The following is an 18,618-nucleotide window of genomic DNA, read 5'->3' as shown; positions in this document are numbered from 1 at the left end:
ATAGAGTAAAGTAAAGAACATAATAGAGTAGACAATAGAGTAGAGGAGAGTAGAGTAGACAATAGAGCAAAGTAGAGTAGAACAGAGTAGAGTAGAATAGACAATAGAGTAAAGTAGAGTAGAGTACAGTAGAGAATCGAGTAGAGTAGAACAGAGTAGAGTAGAATAGACAATAGAGTAAAGTAGAGTAGAGAATAGAGTACAGTAGAGCATCAAGTAGAGTAGAATAGACAATAGAGTAAAGTAGAGTAGAGTACAGTAGAGAATCGAGTAGAGTAGAACCGAGTAGAGTAGAATAGACAATAGAGTAGAGTAGAGTAGAGAATAGAGTACAGTAGAGCATCGAGTCGAGTAGAACAGAGTAGAGTAGAATAGACAATAGAGTAAAGTAGAGTAGAGTAGAGAATAGAGTACAGTAGAGCATAGAGTAGAGTAGAACAGAGTAGAGTAGACAATAGAGTAAAGTAAAGTAGAGTAGAGAATAGAGTAGAGAATAGAGTAGAGTAGACAATACAGTAAAGTAGAGTAGAGAATAGAGTAGAGAATAGAGTAGAGTAGACAATACAGTAAAGTAGAGTAGAGAATAGAGTAGACAATAGAGTAGACAATAGAGTAGAGAATAGAGTAGAGTAGAAAATAGAGTAGAGTAGAGAAAAAATGAGTGTAAAAAATGTATGATTTTTAATGGTACTAGTCCATCCATCCATCCATCTTCCTCCGCTTATCTGGGTCCGGGTCGCGGGGGCGGCAGTCTCAGTAGGGAAGCCCAGACTTCCGGGTCCCCGGCCACCTCCTCCAGCTCCACCGGAGGACCCCAAAGCGTTCCCAGGCCAGCTGTGAGACATAATCCCTCCAGCGTGTCCCAGGTCTGCCTTGGGCCTTTTCCCGGCTGGGCATGCCCGGAACACCTCACCAGGGAGGCGTCCGGGGGTCATCGGGACTAGATTGACCAACGGTAATCGTATCAAATCAATTGATGTAAAATGCAAATGTCCTCCATAAGAGCCATGTTTAAAAAGCAGGCTGCGTTGACACGGACGCCCACCCGGTGGCCTCCCAGACAAACAAGAATAAAGCGTCGGTCTAAACGGAGCCGCGGTTCCCTTGATGGACTAGACAAGAGTGGCGCGTACAAGGCGGGGCTACATCCCGTGTCATGTCACCAGCAAATTCATGGCACTGACCCGTTGGCCCCAATTATTATGGAAAACAAGAATGAATCAAATTAACATTGAAGAGATGTGCGGGCTGCGTCTCGCCAGCGGACTCGGCGGCAGGCGGCGGGGAGAGGGTAATAAACAAGGTGCCACTGCATATGCTATATATCTTGCAGTCATTGATGATTAGCTCTGTTTTCCTTTAGCCATACATTACTGTTATTGCCTTCGCCGGCCAGACAGATAGGAAGCGGATACAAAGGCATCCTCAGGACCATCTTTCAACAAAGTGTCAGGCTGCAAAGCACTCAGCTCCGGGGGCAGGATGGCCTCAGTGCACGCTGGAGAGTAATCTCTTATATGAGCTGGGGGGCTCCACGTGCGGCACGCCTCCACCAATCATTTCCCCCTTTGGCTGGATTTTGTGTACGTTTTGTGAGGAAAAGCATTGGGGCGACGTTAAACCTACTGGAAGTAAAATGGGAAAATACGGAAATAAATCCCCTTTCGTGAGGAGAGGGCCTGTTCACATCCAAGCCATTCAGGGATGCGTTTATGGACCAAGGTTTGGACTTGTCCAATGATTAAAGACTATATGTCAATGAAAAAGATTCACTTTCATTTTCAGTATGCGGCCCCCTTTTACATCTGGAACATACGTACGTAGAAAAGAAAACCGTTTGGTGTAAGCGTTTAGGAAATGAGGCTGGGAATTAAGCAAACGGCATCCATGCGTGTACGTTTTAAAAGTTTTCTCCTCGCCAAAATGCCTGAGACCTTCCTCCTCCGGGGACAAATATTAATTTTTCACTCCCCAAAAAGAAATCCTGACCTATTTATTCACCACGATAAGTCTACTGAATGTCGAAAAAGGAGGTTATTGTGGGGGGAAAAAAAAGAGTAGGGGGCTTCAGAGAAAGACCAGTTTCTGCTTAACATGTTTAATTCATCCGCACGGGTAAGTTGTTGAAAGCAGGATAAAAGGCGTATAAAATATCAGTGCAAAACATGAAAGCAGACACATTCAATAAATCACAGCTTTACTTTTGCTGTTTTGATGTTGACTGTCACACTCCTCCACCCAAAAGTTCAGACGTTCGTACGCCTCGACTCCTGCCGGGCTCCTCACCGACGGATTTGCTCTCGAGAAATTCACAGAAGTACTCAACAGATTGAGTTAACGGCGGCGCCACCGCATTCGCTTCTTTTGGGGTACGTGGGGCGCCGCCATTGTCTCGTGACTGACAATGGAGAGCAAGGAACCAATAAGGTTGTTGTTCTTTGGGCTTTTTTTTTTCTATGGGCAATTTTTACATCCGATGACAAAAACTGTAGGATCTTAAGGAGGTTCTAAGTGGAGCTTCGAAATGCAAAAAGAAAAAAACGGAGCAAAGAAGCATTGCAGCCGAATATGCTGTCCATCATCAACTTTTAAAAGCCAAAATCTTGGAAAAATGTGGATTCAATGTATTCAATTTGAACAGGCTGGGATTAATAATATTAATAATAGGCGATAATAAGCAAAGTAAATAATGATGCTAATATGCGGAGATCATTTGATCTTTGATACAATCCGTTATTGAACCCTGCAAAAACTGAACTTTAATCAAAATTAAATACCTGAAATCAGGGTAAAAAATACAAGAAATATTTTCTTTTACTATGTTTGCTTATTACATTTAATAATGTACGGGAAACGTAAGCAAAATAAATGAAAAACTGGAAACAAGTAAACTAGTAGTGATGGTAGTACTGTAAGTGTTGGTTAAAAAGAAGTTTTTATCTACGATGTTAAACTTTGAGTCTCCTTGGTGTCCGGTCAAACAGCTTTTGGCTCCTCAAGGAGGCGCAGCCAGAGAAGGAGCATCCAACCCGACCATGAAATAAAAGGGCAAACGCAGGAAGTGGGCCGGCTGATTGTTTGCGGCATGTGATGATGAAGGAGAAAGCCCCAGCGGCCGGGACCGTCCTCACCGGAGGAGTCGGTGTGAAACGGCGGCGCAGCTTCCCGCTGGAGTCTGCCGGCGACCTTTGACCTCGGTGTCTTTACTGCAGTTTAGCCTGTAGCGCTAACTATCTCCATTAACACGCCTTTTGACGTCTTTTGATTGCGTCTGCCTGCGGAGCCCCGAGGACGCGTGTTCCTCCTGAGGCGCCATCCTCTTCATCAGCTGTTTAGCACTCGGCTGGCATGACAAACACACCCCCAAAGCGGCCAGGCTGCAGCTCATTCCTTGCGTTTGCCATACTTTTAATTAAAATACACACAAATATAACATACTACAAAAACAACCAATCACCAACTAGGCCAGACGTTGGAATTGTGGGCGAAAACAAAAATTCTAGCGAAGCTCCTCGGCTCATTACTGCCACCGCCTTACACCACAGCCAATTCCATCCCGGGGTGGAGTCCCACCTTCCGTGTTTGTGTGCATCTGAGTGAGAGGGAAACAGGCCGCCTCTCGGTGTAATTCGGCGTGTGGGGGCAGCGCTACCCATCTCTATGATAATTTCCTACTCGCTATGAGCAACCACAGCAACACTGATACAATTCATTTCCTCTTTATTCACTGGCGCGGAAATGTTGGGCCTGGCTGAAGTTACTTGTGAAGACTTTGGGGGTCGAGGGGCGGGGGGGGGGGGGGTTGTGTTACTGGTGGGAGGAGAAAGCAACTGGAACAGGTTGGATGATTCCGGTAACCGTGCGGCCGTATTTATTGTGTTGTCAGACAACAGAATTATTTTGCATGACGTCGACTACAGCCCCATTATGCGAGATTGACTTGTTAATGATGCTCTAACAGTCATATTGTAGTCATGAAAAATTTGAGTTTTAGCTTGACGTGGGTTCCTGCAGCGACGGTAGGCCAGGTTTTTATCAGGGATTTTAGTCGGGATCAATACGATTATTGTGAGACCATTCTGACGTAAAAGCTTTATTTATGTGTCTCACCAAATATTACAGTAACAATACTGACACCTAGCGACCACTGTAAAATACTACATCATTCACAGCGTTTTGAATGCGTCTTCTGAATGCCTTACTTCTACTACTACTACTACTACTACTACTACTTCACTAGCCATTTTTATGCTTGGAAATGCTTAATTTAGACAAAAACATTTTTAATTAATGGGAACATTTTGGAAAGCATAATAGGTTCACCAGCGTCCCCCATCATGGACAACCTCCACATGGAGGACATGGAAAGGGGGGCTCTGGGAACCGCAGGGAAGGGAACCCCCCAATGTGTGGATGACACATGGGTCAAAATTAGAAGCCAAGAGGGGGTGGCCATCAACGAGCACCTTTGCGCCGTGGACACAAACATCAAGTTCACACATGAGGATGTCAAAGACACCTCCACGACGGACCCGCACACACTGACCAATGCCTACTTTGTGACCCACACCACCCACTGGAACCCAAACCGGGCCTTCCCAGTCTGGCGGACTAAAAACTCTTTCTAAATTCCAACATCAAGTCTTCCAGTACTTCTACTACTTCCAGTACTTCCAGTACTTCCAGTAAAGTATTGTGGCACCTCCGAAACCTAAAAATAGACTAACATGCGACTTTTAAGAGCAGCTTTTGGCTGCCATTCCCGCTACTTGTGATTTGTTATCAGCTGCAGTCAATCACTGTGACATCCAATTCTCCACGACTGATGGCCGCCACACGTCAGCCATCGCCGCACTCTTCCTTCTGATATTGCTCATTATTTCTAACGATCAGGCAGCGTGTTACAATTCAAATTAAATCTCCTCTGCCCCCACAGTGACCCGGCGGGGGTCACCCTCAACAAGCCAGCGGCGGCGTGTGCTATTCAGGAAGAAATTCACACTCGCTTCAAGCCTGACTTGAGCCGGCCGCACGCCGAGCGCCGCCTGTCGAGACAGAAGTACGCTCAGTGTGGAGTTCGGTGACACGTTCGCCGTACGTGATAATTGAAAGGGTCCCAACTGCACCTTAAAGGCATATGCCACCGCTCCGATGCGCCCCGCGGTTGGTGCGAAGGGCAGATTTACACCCAGCTAATCTGGCTGCGTGGTGCAGGCTGCAGAAGTTACATATAGGCGACAAGGCCCCAACGTGTGACATTTCCCTGCAACAATGCAGCCGGCTGCCGAGTGGCGTCGCTAATCGCGTTCATGTCATGGCATCGTATGAAATGAAACAGCGATGACAAATTTCCAAAATGGTATTGCTCTGTAATTGAATTGCACAGCCTGCTGCGGCCGTAAATAGATAAATAAATAACAGAGGGAAGCATGTAAGTAAGAAAAACAATTATCTGGTATTGACATCTCACGCAATCAAAGGTTCCCCCGCCAGACTCCATGAGGTGCCAATCAGCCCCAAGCCGCTGCCTCATCTCGCCGTCGCCGCCGCCGCCTTTCATTTCGCTGCGATTCTGCCGTGGTGAATCATCAGTCGATGGCGTACAACTGATGCTTAATGCTGATGGATGACATTGACCCGCCCCTCCCCAATTACACCACACCCCCACAACTCCTCAGCGTGCCCTCCAACCTGCCCTTAATAATAACAATAACAAGAATAATAATAATAATAATAATAATAATAACTCCGCTGCAGCTTAATTCATAAGCAGGTCTTTCAGATGGCTTAATATGCGGGATAGGCGTGTCCCATCACACGCCTACTTAGCTGCCTCTTTTCTATTTCTATTTCTTCAGAAGGCACGGAAAAGACATGCGTGTCCACGTCCCACGTGAGGATGGTGGATGATGGACATCCCATAAGTGTCGTTTCCTTGAAACTCAGCGTCATAAAACGCTTTTCCATTCTTAAGCATCGTGGAAGATAAATAATGAATGAACAAAACTAAGTCGGGCATAGCGAGTCGTCTAAACTAACATCTGGAGACTCCGAAGGTGTCATCTGATTTATTCATTTATTTACAAACATGATGCATCCTGGGATATTAACTTTGGGGAGCTGAGTCTGACTCTGCCTTTGATTGACAAGGATGCCAAATTTGCTTCCAGTCTGTCAAGGAGACTTTGACGGCTAATGCAATGTCACCCAAGGTCACCAATGATTGATGGAAGCTGCAAGTGAAATGATAATTAGAAGGCTAAACAACATATTAGCAGACGTGCTCATGCTAACACGACGTCGGGCATCGACAAAGCGTGTCATTAAACTCAGCGATGGCGTCAAAATGAGACATTTTCTTTGTCGGCAATATTCAGAGACGCTGGCTCCTCGCTTCTCATCGTTCCTTTGGAAATATCCTAATGTGAATTTATGTCAAACACGGCAATAAAAGAGCTGTATAATAGGCACTTTCTAACCCTGAAATGTCAAGCGGGGGTTGGGGGGTGGGGGGGCAGCACTGCAATAAAGCATACTGTAGGTATGGTACTGAAGTGCCGTCCCCCGAAAGAAAATAAAATTATTTTTTCATCATTTCCACTCGTCTTTGCCTCCAGTCTCGTTCTTGTTATTCTCCCTCGTCGTCGTCGTCTCCGCTCGCTAGGTTGCCTTCTGCATCAGGGCGGCAATTTGAAGCATTCCGCTTTATTAGAGCACGTCAAAATCTGCTGAATCTTTGTCTTCACCACAAAAGGGGACGGGATGACGTCCAGGAAAAAGACACTTGATTGGACATCATCCGCTGCATGGCGCCTTGGAGCAAGATTTACCGTTTCTTTCATTACCTCTCCTCATCTCCGATCGGACACTTATTTATAGTCCTCTCAGGGAGGCAACGTATTGAAGTCAGTCAGGGTGTTAATCATTCACTCTTCTAATTTGCTAATATGCAAGCATGCGGCCCGGGTCTTTTCTATTCATAATTCATGATGGAAATATAATCAGACATCATTCCTCACCTTAAAGACAACACCGCCATGTTGCACCGCTACGTTAAATGGGCGGCCTTCAAAGGCTTCGCCTTGAAAGGATTTCAACCCTCTCCGCGGGGCCTCTTTCATTCCGCTTCTTTGGTTCAACTGCACTTTTACACAGCAAAGTGGCTAACACTCCCGCATGCTCGGTCATCCCTCCCACTGGAATCTCCCATTGTCCTTTCCTGGAACCGGGGTGCGTCTATCGATCATCCGCCGATCAGTATGGGCGAATTCCAACAAAACCCCAAGATGGCGTATGCCAGAGATTGCCTTTCAAAGACAGCCGATGCCAATCAGAATGGATTGGCTACTGGATACGTAGTTCAAAAACCTTCTACCCTTAGTTTGAGCAAATGAAGATGAGATTCCTTTCAGAATAAAAGTTTTTCACTGGCGACCAAGAACGGTGAAGCAAGAGAAATGTGAATTAATTGATCACCAAAAACATCTCACATGAATGTGGGAATAATTCCGTTTTCCAGCGGCCCTTGGAAACGGCGGCCCTTGGACTAGAACTCATCATGAACTAATCCAACCGATCGATATCGGTATTGGCCGATCTCAGTCCTAAGTGATCGATGAAAATGGCAGCGTAAAACGCTGATGGGGGCATCCCGACTAGCAAAACATCTTTGAGGTCATATCGTACAGGAAGTGCTACACAGGAAGTTAAACAATCCCACGTAACCAACTTCCTTTTGCGTCCAAAACCAACAGCAAGACTCTTGGATATTCTATACGACACTTAACTCCTTTTCTAATTCACGTGGAGTCGGCACTTCACAGAGCAAACAACAGAAACACGTAAACTCTCCTGGCACATGAAGACAGGGTATTCATTTTCCAACTTGGAAACTGTAAACTCCAATTACCTGTGAAGTGGATAATTCTCTCTGGAGGGAGACATGTATTTTTCTCCTTCCTTGTGTCAACTTCTTTGCAGCAACGTCTGCATGGGCGTGATAAGTCTCTTATTTCCAGCAAAGAGTCATTTGCAAAAAGCAGACAGCCTGCACACACAATCCCCATTGTTAATTAAATATTTGTGTCTTTGATGTTTTTTCTCAGGTTTTAATGGGGGGAATAACACAATTAAATTGGATGCTGTCTCCCCTTGTTGTGAAAAGAACGATGCGTGGATGGCGCGTCAATTATCCAGCTTGAAAAACTGAAAATAAATAAGCGACACACCTTTTGCCTGAAATTAGCCCTTGTGTTTTTTTATTCCTTCAAAGCTGTTACGTTATTATTATTATTTATATTATGTTATTTTTCATTTGTTGAGTTCCAGAATTCACGCATTTGTAAAAATAGTAATTCCCACATTGATGGTAATTTGGAATAGGATATTTATTTACCGCCCCCTACTGGTTGGTCGTCTACCAACCGGTTGGTTGCTGGTTCAATCCTCATTCCTGGTGTTTCCAACAATCGGCCTCCATTCTTTCAACCGCTTCAAATGAATGTTCAGCTCATTTTGGACATGGACTTTTGTAAAAAAAAAACATTCAATATTTCTTCCCATTAAAATGTACGGACAAGCTCAATGTCGCTGTTACATGTTAACATTATCGTTTATTTGTTTGTTATTGGCATGGCGGCTCACGTCGGAGAGTGGTCGTCTCCCGACCTCAAGGTTGCTAAAGATGAGATGAGATAAGAAATAGAAATGTGATTTCATTGCTCACCTAATTGATTGATTGAGCTCAACGTTGGCGTTTTTGAAAGCTCCTGGGCTGCAAATGCTGTCGGAATATTCTCCTTTACGTTCTAATCAGGCCACCTACACGTGAAGCTATAGAATTAGCCTTGAATCGTGTACATTTCCAAACAGGGTCAAAGTAAAGCCGCACAAGTGGTAATGGCAGGTTGATTATCTGGTTAGTGTTTTTCTTCCAGCACTTAATTGCTTCCAGGCTTTAGTCTTTAAGAAAAGCAATTATGATGTGGGCCAAACAGCACATTTCACCTTAATGCTTCAATGCACTTCTTATTAATTCATTAGGCAGATGAAAAAGGCTGTTGAAAATCTCGTTAAAAAACATTTACACCCCAAATCCCACTTAGAACGCCTACATCGGTGTACAAAATGAAGCAAAACTTGTACAGTACTACGACTATAAATGTCCACAAGAGCTACGTGGTTCACCCACTTTTTTACCTTCAAGGTACTCAAAGTGCACCGAAGCTAAGGAAGTCTCAGCATCAGCAACCAAACCTGCTAAAGGACTCTTGGGCATGGTCATGGGAGGACGGAGGATCGAACCAACAACCACATGAGCCACGCTGCCCTTGGGAGCCCCTCGCTCGGCCGCGCTTCCAATACTCCAACGTTATATTGCTTTTTATTTCCAAAAATAAGAAATGAATAAATGATGAGACGCATGTTCCACGGATGAGAAAAGGTTCTCCTCTCATACTGTAGTTTTGGGATTTTTAGTCCTCAGTGATGCTGAAATTCAAGCCATTGGATGTTCAAGTCCACACTGTGAGGTGTGGTGGGGGGTGGGAAGGTGGGGGGGGGGGGCACATACCCCCACCCTCAAAATATGTGCAACGTCTTTCTTTTAGTGCCCTCTTGACAGAATGTGATTATTTCCCCCTCCCGGTCGCTCTTGAGCAGCCAAGCTCTGGCAAAAAGGCAAAGAAAAAAAAATAATTGAGGGAATTACTCGCCTCTCTCATTAGCGCATGTGGACTAAGTAGCATGGGCAACATCTTACATTTATCACGCTCACGCTAACAAAGAAGTTCAATAACATTTAATTAGTGACAGTGCAGTCGTAGTCCGGGCTACTTTGTGGACAGCCTGCTTCGGGGATGCATTCACACACATGGACACGCACACACACACACACACACACACACACACACACACACACACACAGCAGTCTGACAGCATGGCCCTGCAGACTGGACCAAGATTCACAATTTGTGACAGCTTCAACAAGTGCGGATATGAACAGCCCTCCCGAGTCGTTACACAAGTAAAAACAGTAGCAACACATGTTCTTATTTCTTACGGAACCTGTTGGCTCTTGAAGGCACCACACACACACACACACACACACACGTTGGCGGCATTTGTGTCGCCATTTTAATCAATCTGGACAAACTTGTGATTGACCGCTCTGTGTAGTCGTCCTCAAACACGATACGCCAATAACGTCTTTGTACTTTCCAGACTTGTGCCAACGCTCGTTGTTACAATTATAACCGCCCCAATCGTGTTTGGCGCTAACGCCGCTGCTATGTTGCTGTGAATGGAGCAAGATTAGACGCAGTCGGAGACGGCGGCGAGGCGACTGCAATTAGATACAATATCATTGCGGTTTGTGTTTGATTCCGAGAGCATCGCCTTGTTGTGCCACAATAGGATCGGGATGTCCTATTGTGATCAAAGCCTATTTTCAAAGCGGGTGAATGTACAGAACCTGATGAGCGCCTTTTTTGTTCCGCCGAACAAAAGACAGGCTTGGCTTGTTGGATCAACCCAAAAGGCCGGAGAGAGAGAGAGAGGAATGGCGTAACGTCATAAACACCAGCAGGTGATCCGCTCAGCCATGTTGAACGACTCCATCATTTAGTCTTTCTTCATGAATTAGGCCTTTCCAGAAAATAACCTGTGATTGGTCCATCTTAATTTAGGTTCCTGTTTAGCCTCCCAGCTAGAATGTTTGCACGGCTCTGATTGTCTGCTTGTTTTGCACTTCCTCCATTTTTTTCCATTTCTTTTCAGTCCTCAGATAAGACGATAGAATTTTCTTGTGAAGCACAAACCTTTCAGGGGTTCCTGACGAGCTATTAGGTCCATATTGGAAAGACTTCTGACACAAAAGGAACAATGTAGAAGAGATCTAAAGGTCAGTTCAGAACACATTGATCTGCAGCCCATCCCTCTTACCACGTTTGGCCGACCCACAACTTCTACTCTATGTTCTAGAGTACGGTTCTATGCTGGTAGAACCCTGTACCATAGTGGTTCTCTACCGGTTTGGCTGCGGGACCCAGCATCACCACTCGATGCCTGCGTCCACACTGCAGGGTATGATGCCAGATTTGGATTTTTGGTACAAATCCCGTCTTTTCTGGGGACCAAACCCCAACAACGTGACTTGTCAACGTCGATGCCAATCATCACATGCTTCAGTCGGTTGTTTAGGGGACAAAGATGGCCTCAACTTGTTCTCTCCTTGATGCGGTGCTGGCAAGTTCAAGCATCGGGTGCAACCAAAGTCAACATTTTCTTAACCAAATGATTAAGAAGATGGAAAAATGACAAGTCTGATCTTTTGGACCACCCATTTGATCTTTTAGACCACCCATTCCAGTAATTCATGGCTGAGCAGTGAGCCGAGAACTCGTCTACAATCCTTCTGGATGCTGCTCACCATCATGGCGGACAAACTTTGCAGGGCATGCAAGTGTCCAATTCTAGCGTCCTTCTTCAAGATGGCTGCTAGCTAGCAAGTTAGCAAGCTAACAAGCTAAACAGTTAGCCTAAGCCTTAATACAAAAACCTATGTTTGGTCTCATTACTGCCGCCTAGTGACCAGAATACTACATATGACTTTATTCCAATACGTCTGGACTATAATGATAGACCATACGTAGTCCACCACCAACCAGCCATCTTCTAGTAATTGGCTTCTGAAACCTCCAATATAGCGATGGGGTGCTAATAGAACGGTGCTATTGCAGAGGACAACAGGATATGTTGCTTGTTTTCTTATGTACGTGTTGCTACGACCTTGTGATTGACTGGGGGGGGGGGGGGTTGGGGGTCGTTCATCTCTCAGCAAATGTTAGATTCCATCCGTCATCCTTGCACGTGTAAACGCCTGCTTGCTGTTGAACGTGCTTACACGTGTCCCCCCTTCTGTTGTACACTTTGGGCTTGAGCGATGTCATGTTTGCATGTCGGCCGCCTGCTCGCCTTGCTTAGGATTCAGCAGATGGAACCGTGGGGATGGAGGTTATCAACCACCCCGTCCCCTCTGGACTCTAATTCGTTGTCAACAATGTGCTATGGACCCGAAAGGCCCGCCATCTGCTGACTTCCTTCTTCTTCCAAAAGGTGAGAAATTTCAAAGCGCCACCTGCTTGATATTTTAGCCACGCGTGAAACCGAGTCGGTAAAGCCCAGGTATGTACTATATAAATAGAATATTCACAGGCAGTGGAAACCACCGGGGAATACACAGCATATTGTGCAGTGGATACAGAAAAGTAAAATAGAGTGGATATATTCGGGTCATGGAGCGTCAAAGCTAATGACGACCTGTACAGGTGCTTCTCTTCTGTTGTTGGACTCTGATGTACGTTGACCTTTGGCCTAAACCTAATTGACTCTTTACATACAATACAACACATACATAAAATGACAATCCTTATCCTTAATGACGGCCTTAATGACGTCCAGGGTGGGCGCACACCAGCCATGCATGGACTGAACCATGTGATGCTGTTTCATGCTACTCCCATCATGGTGACATATGTGGGTTATCCCCAAATGCTCGTCTTTTATTTAACCCGTTTGTGTGAAAAGCACATCCAACGATGCAGGCCAGGAGAATCTGTCAATGAAAGCACGCTCACGCACGCTAGCCCGTGCTCGGCCATTCACGTCTCTTCACCTGAGCTGAAATAATGGCCGACACAAAAGGAAAAGAGTGTGTGGTCGCCCCGTGGATCATCGGCACGTTCACGTGATGTTTCTGACAAGCAAGTGTTCGTAATCATCGCCCCCCCCCCCCCGTTAGTTGCCAAGTCAATGTGACTAAACCCCTACACGTGGTTGCGGGGGTGGCACGTGGGCAGTGGATTTCTCTGCAACATGCTGGGTTTAGTATTTCAGCCATTGAAGTGAGTTTTGACAATGCACCAGAGCGGCACAATACGCTGGCAGACCGGGGTGTTCAATGGGCGGCTCAGGGGCCATTTGTGACGCGCATTCATTCATTAATTTTTTACCGCTTATCCTCACGAGGGTCGCAGGGGTGCTGGAGCCTATCCCAGCTGTCTTCGGCTGAGAGACTGGTGGCCAGCCAATCACAGGGCACATATAGACAAACAACCATTCACACTCACATTCATACCTATGGACAATTTGGAGTGGCTAATTAACCTAGCATGTTTTTGGAATGTGGGAGGAAACCGGAGTACCCGGAGAAAAGAGATGGCTGAGGGCGGAATCAAACTCGAGTCTTCTAGCTGTGGGGCCTGCACACTAACCACTCAATCACCGTGCAGCCATGTCAGAAACATAACATTGAAATATTAAATCTTTTAAAAAATATTTTTTAAAGTTGTAATAGTATGAAAAAAAATCAAAACAAAATATAGTAATTTTTAGAAAATTAGGTTTGGGAAAAAATACAATATTATGGGAATTAAGTCATAATATTCTGAAAATAAATTGTATAAAGATTATTTAAGTCCCTTGTGAGGATAAGCGTATAGAAAATGGATGGACGGATTATTTAAGAATAAAATCAAAATATTGAGAATGCACTCTTTTTGTTCAAACATATATTCTTTAAACTTATTAGCATATTTGCATGCGTTGCAAAATAAAGTGTAAAAGTTGCATTCTCTCATTTTCGGCATGCGGCCCTCGCCGGGCAAACAACACAGCGACTGTTTGTAGTCCGGCTAATCAGACAGCAGGCGTTGCAGTCGAGACGGCAGGAAGGCCAGGAGTCATCTCTCAACCTGAAGGGTGGGGGGTTCAAAGCCCAGGATGGATCTCAAGTGCTGCAACACAAATTGGAACTCCCAACACACCCCTGCCAACGCCTCACTGCGGCGCTTTACGCCGTGTGAGGCGAGAGAAGACTTCGGGGGAGGCGCTGCTTGAGGCTTACAACAAAAAGGAGGCTTTTTTTTTAACATCAGTGATGTTAAAAGGCAAAATGAATCAATCTTTAGTTCCTATGGTGAGGGAGTAAACAGAGTGGGTATGGGGTGAACATAAAACACAAAATATGGCCAGAAAATCTGTTCTTTGCGGGGGGGGCAGCCATATTATGAATTTTGCCACACTTGAAGAACTCCTGCCTTCATCCATAACGTCTACAATTCTGCTGAATGAAGTCAAACTTGCACGCTAGCAAAGGTGACCGAGCCGGTCCCATCTTCCACTCCATACTTTAAATATCGAGCTCCCGTCCCAAGACGCCGGCCTGCCCTCAATACATCATCAAATTGATCCCGGGAAGGAGATTTAGGCCTGAGCCTCGAGATAGAGCTCTCGCTCCAAGATCAGATAGCGGGAGGCAAAGGTCACGGTTCACTTGGCTTCTCACACCTGACCTTTCCAACCGACTCCGGAAGAACAACCCCGGGGATTCCCATTGTGCTGATGAGTTAAACCTGCCTGAGCCACGGAAATCCGCCGGATTTCTCGCCGCGTCGTCTGCTGCTGTGTAAGGACAGTAATCGCACGAGTCAGCTTCATCAATCACCATCCTCGCCATCCTCGCCACGCGGGCACAGCGGGCAGCAGCTGATGTAGCCAACAGAACGCATTCAAAGTTTGCCCCGTGAGCGCAAGTTCATCTTGGAGGAAAAAAAAAAAAAGGAAAAAAGGAACCAATTCATCACGAGAGGAAGAACTTCAAGAAGCAGACCCCGCGTGGGCACACGGCGTCCTCAGGAGGCATATTCTCATTCTACTTAATCACGCGTTCCCCTGATGCATGCACGGCGTGGCCAACCACAGTCGCTTGCCATTCCATGAGATCCACGTTTGCTAAGTATAGTTCACGGCGCCCGGAGCAGATGTGAGCAGAAGGCATCCTCTGGGCACTCGGAGAAATGCTACATATTAAATGGGGCGCAAACTTTTTCCACCCCCCTCTTCAAATGGGGTATTATGTGTGCATGTGGGGATGTTTGTTAAAGCCCCTTGTCTGCTGTCAGGCTTCACCTCCTTCCCCTGAAGCTCACAGAAGGAACGTAAGCTGTTTACAAACACGCTATGACAGCTTGGATACCGCTAACTTAAGTTTACATGTCAAAACCTGCCACTGACATTTTGCGAGAGGCAAAAAAAAAATCAAAAATAAAGATTACAAATGCGTTCATATGGCGTATGGCTAGAAATAGCACCCTACCCGGGACGTTACGTGGGGTTAGTTTACCTTTAGGTACGTACTGCGTATTGCTGAACCCCTCTTTCGTCACCGTGAACTGGACACACACCCGACTGTGATAAGTCCATTTCTGCAAAGTAGGATTCCTTATTTATGAATTGAATAACACTATGAATGCCCTCTAGATATGACGTAATATCACATTCAGACTTGTATTACCAATTATGGTGGAAATAATCATAGAAAATAAGCCATTGACGACATAGTGTGGATAACGGACTGTGTGTGTTGCTGTAAAAGTGTTCCAATGCTAACAGGAAACATGGGGGGGACCGTATCGGACCGTATCGGGGGGGACCGTATCGGACCATATCGGTGACCAACACAGTAGCATCACTGACACCTAGTGACCAGTGTACAAAACTACAACTACTACTATGAATGCATCTTCTGAATGCCTTATTTGTACTAAAATGTATATTGGTATATTTGTAAAATATGCCTAAATATGCATGTACATATGTTTTACTAATAGTAGACATACAGTATGTTCACATACAGTAACAGCATGATCTAATAATTCTAGTCTAATTTTAGTAGTTTATGTTTACGCTTGCATAATTCAACATGTCCAAAAACATGTCCAGACTCTTTGACCATGCCTTAGCATCATGCCTTAGCAAATAAGGTTCACTTCCTGTGCTTGAAGGTGACCTTCATCTAAAACAGTGAGAAAAAAGTGAAAGATAAATAACATGTAAAACAAATCAATGATTACATACAGAAAGGAACATATTTACTGAATATGAACATGTGTCAAATAAATACATGTATAAAAAGTAAAAGATAAAATCATAAATGAATACAAGAATTCTTAACCATGACATAAATATTATCTCATGTATAAATAAATGCAGGCTATGCAGTAGATTAAGCAAATAGTGAACATATTATTATTAACATCTGTATGAAAATGCATGCAAGTATGTATCACGATGAATAACGCTCCTTTCACTGACATCATCAACAGATTTGTTTACTTTGTTACTGACAAATACTACCTAGCAAGTTAAGGAAGGCTAACCCCAGGCTACTTTCTTGTGTGCCTCCAATGTATACACACACATGCATGTACACGTGCACACGCACACGCACACCAAGCGTGCCAATGTCATAGCGGTCCTGTGAAGGAGGACGATCAGAGTGGAGAGATATCGCACCCCCAAGTGCAGGTGATTTCCTTTTGCATCATATTGGCCTTTTCTGCAGTCGGCCAGCCGTGGCCCTTGCTCTGGAGATCAACCAAATCTGTTGTCAAGGCAACATGGCCGACATAAAAATAGGCATTGCAAAGCCAGCTACAGGAGCCTCTGGAAATGATGCGGGATGCTGAGAAACTGATATGCCGCATCCGTTTTAGGTGTATCAGATGGACACGTTTAGATGTCCTCAGAAGGTTCCATCTCATAAACAGACGAATATACCTTCATAACTTCTCAGAACATATACTCCATAAGAAGACAACATCCACCTGTTTGACGTTGATGGAGGCAGGTGCAGCTTCTAATGGCTCCCGATGTTGATGCTGGAGAAGGTAGCGTACATTAGAAGCAAAGCCATAGCATCAATCATGCAGGATTCTCTTTCAGTGGCAGATGGGCTGCGCTGAACGTTCTAAACGTATTCATAGCTCTATTAGCAAACCTCTTTTTGGTGCCCATTCAGAATTTTAAATAAAGTTTTAATCCATTTCCATCACTATTTGCGCTGCAATGTATTTTCATTCCGTTTAATAAGCACGTCCTCCACCTCCAGAGGATGATGCTCCATGATTCTTCTTCTTGTGTTTGTCTTATTTCTGTTCCGTCAGATAAAGCCGTGCATCAAAGATACCAAAACAGATAAATGGAATTTAATCACATACTTCAGGGCCTCCCCATTACAATAGCAAATAGCCTAGTCTGGTTAAAGTATCGTTTATCATAACACAAAGAAGATTTCACTCTGAGGATGTAAATATTAATTCATCTTCCATACAGTCGTTCATTCTCATTTAAACGCAGGAAGTGAACAAACGATCACTAATGGCTGAGATGCAGGATAGAGGATGGGATTAAAGAAGATTTGCTTCTTCCTACTCCTTTCTGGACTTGGTGAACATGGTGAACATGTGATGTTCCTCCTGACAGAATAAAGCCCTCTTTTGTCTAAACCAGGGGTGGGCAAACTACGGCCCGGGGGCCACATCCGGCCCACCAAGTGTTTGAATCCGGCCCGTCCGTTCTTTCCAAAGTATTTCATTTAAACTCAACATACGAACTGGCATCATGGCCTGAGCCAACCTTTTGATGGTTTTATCAATTTTGTTATTTGATGTGGTCTGTTGTTTACAAAGTGCTCCTGAAAAAAGGGACACAAGCATAATGATGATAATAATAATAATAAATTGTAAAATATTTAAATATAAAATATTTAAATATAAATATAAAATAATAAATAATAATAGCAGATTGCATGACACTTTTACAGATACAATAATACCAGGTGGACTGTTACGTGTAAAATATATAGTCTGCCCCCCCCCCCCCCCCCCGTTTTGTTAAATCAATCAAAAAGTTTGCCCACCCCTGGTCTAAACCGTGCTCCTCAAGTGGGGCGGGCCCCCCTGGGGGTGGGGTGTGGTGAACCGACTTTGAATCTTAGTGCAGACCTGCAACATTAGGGACGCTCCACAATGATACCGATCGTCCAGGACTGAAATCTTAACGTGCTAAACCCGCAAAACACTTTTTATGTTTCCCGGCACGTGTTGGTTGTCAAGTTCCACCACGCCGAGCGTACCAAAACCGCAGGATCACCGCAGGCTTCTACACCACTTGTGATTGCCGTTGGAAGTGACTTTTTGAGGGGGGTACATTTCGGTCCCCCCGTGGCCTAAACTAAGACCTCAGTTTAGAAACACAAGTGTGGAGGGAAACAACCCGGAGTGAAATAATGAAGTCGACTGGAGTGGCTACCACTATTTGGGTGTAAACACAATGCTAAATTGGGCAATTTGTCCTCCACCGTTTCGTTTCTTCTCTGTTTACTGCATTATTTACCGGAGGAAGTCAAGGACGGGATGATGGGAAAAAGCACACAACAAAAGCACAATCCGAATCAGCATAAGAGACCGTGTGTACTCCAAACAGCATCAACAAGTTCCATCTCGCCTAAGAAGGTTTGGGCGCCATTCAAGGCAGACCATGAACCCATTTTCAGGGAGACATGTTTTATTCCACAAATACTCCAATTGAGAAACACGGGGATTCTTATCTGCCCACATTGGAGCGAATTTGCGAGGTGGATTAGGTGGTTGCGATTTGACTCCGAGCTTGTTCAAACAGCCTGGTCAAGGTGGTTACGTACTCATCCAGTCAAGCCTTTCCACGCAGATCGGTGACGCCTCCGACTCGCATTGAGAAGGCAGGGAAAGAACAGCACTC

General features: G+C 45.0%; 1 protein-coding gene across 2 annotated transcripts in view; it reads right to left on the bottom strand.

The window, feature by feature from the left end:
• pcdh11 (protocadherin 11) overlaps positions 1-18,618 on the bottom strand; it is a 148,824-nt gene that overhangs the window by 11,675 nt on the left and 118,531 nt on the right. The window contains exon 8 of one of the 2 annotated variants that reach the window (XM_058063961.1): positions 5,996-6,233. The exons of the other annotated variant lie outside the window; for it this stretch is intronic. Within the exon in view, the coding sequence (XP_057919944.1) occupies positions 6,214-6,233 (20 nt within the window). The 3' untranslated portion in view covers positions 5,996-6,213. Of the gene's footprint in view, positions 1-5,995; positions 6,234-18,618 lie in introns of those variants that run through there. 2 annotated transcript variants of the gene reach the window in all.

The sequence above is a fragment of the Doryrhamphus excisus genome, chromosome 23 (assembly GCF_030265055.1).
Source record: "Doryrhamphus excisus isolate RoL2022-K1 chromosome 23, RoL_Dexc_1.0, whole genome shotgun sequence".
Classification (NCBI taxonomy): Eukaryota; Metazoa; Chordata; class Actinopteri; order Syngnathiformes; family Syngnathidae; genus Doryrhamphus; species Doryrhamphus excisus.
Note: the sequence above shows the minus strand (reverse complement) of the source record. Positions and strands in the feature narration are given on the sequence as shown.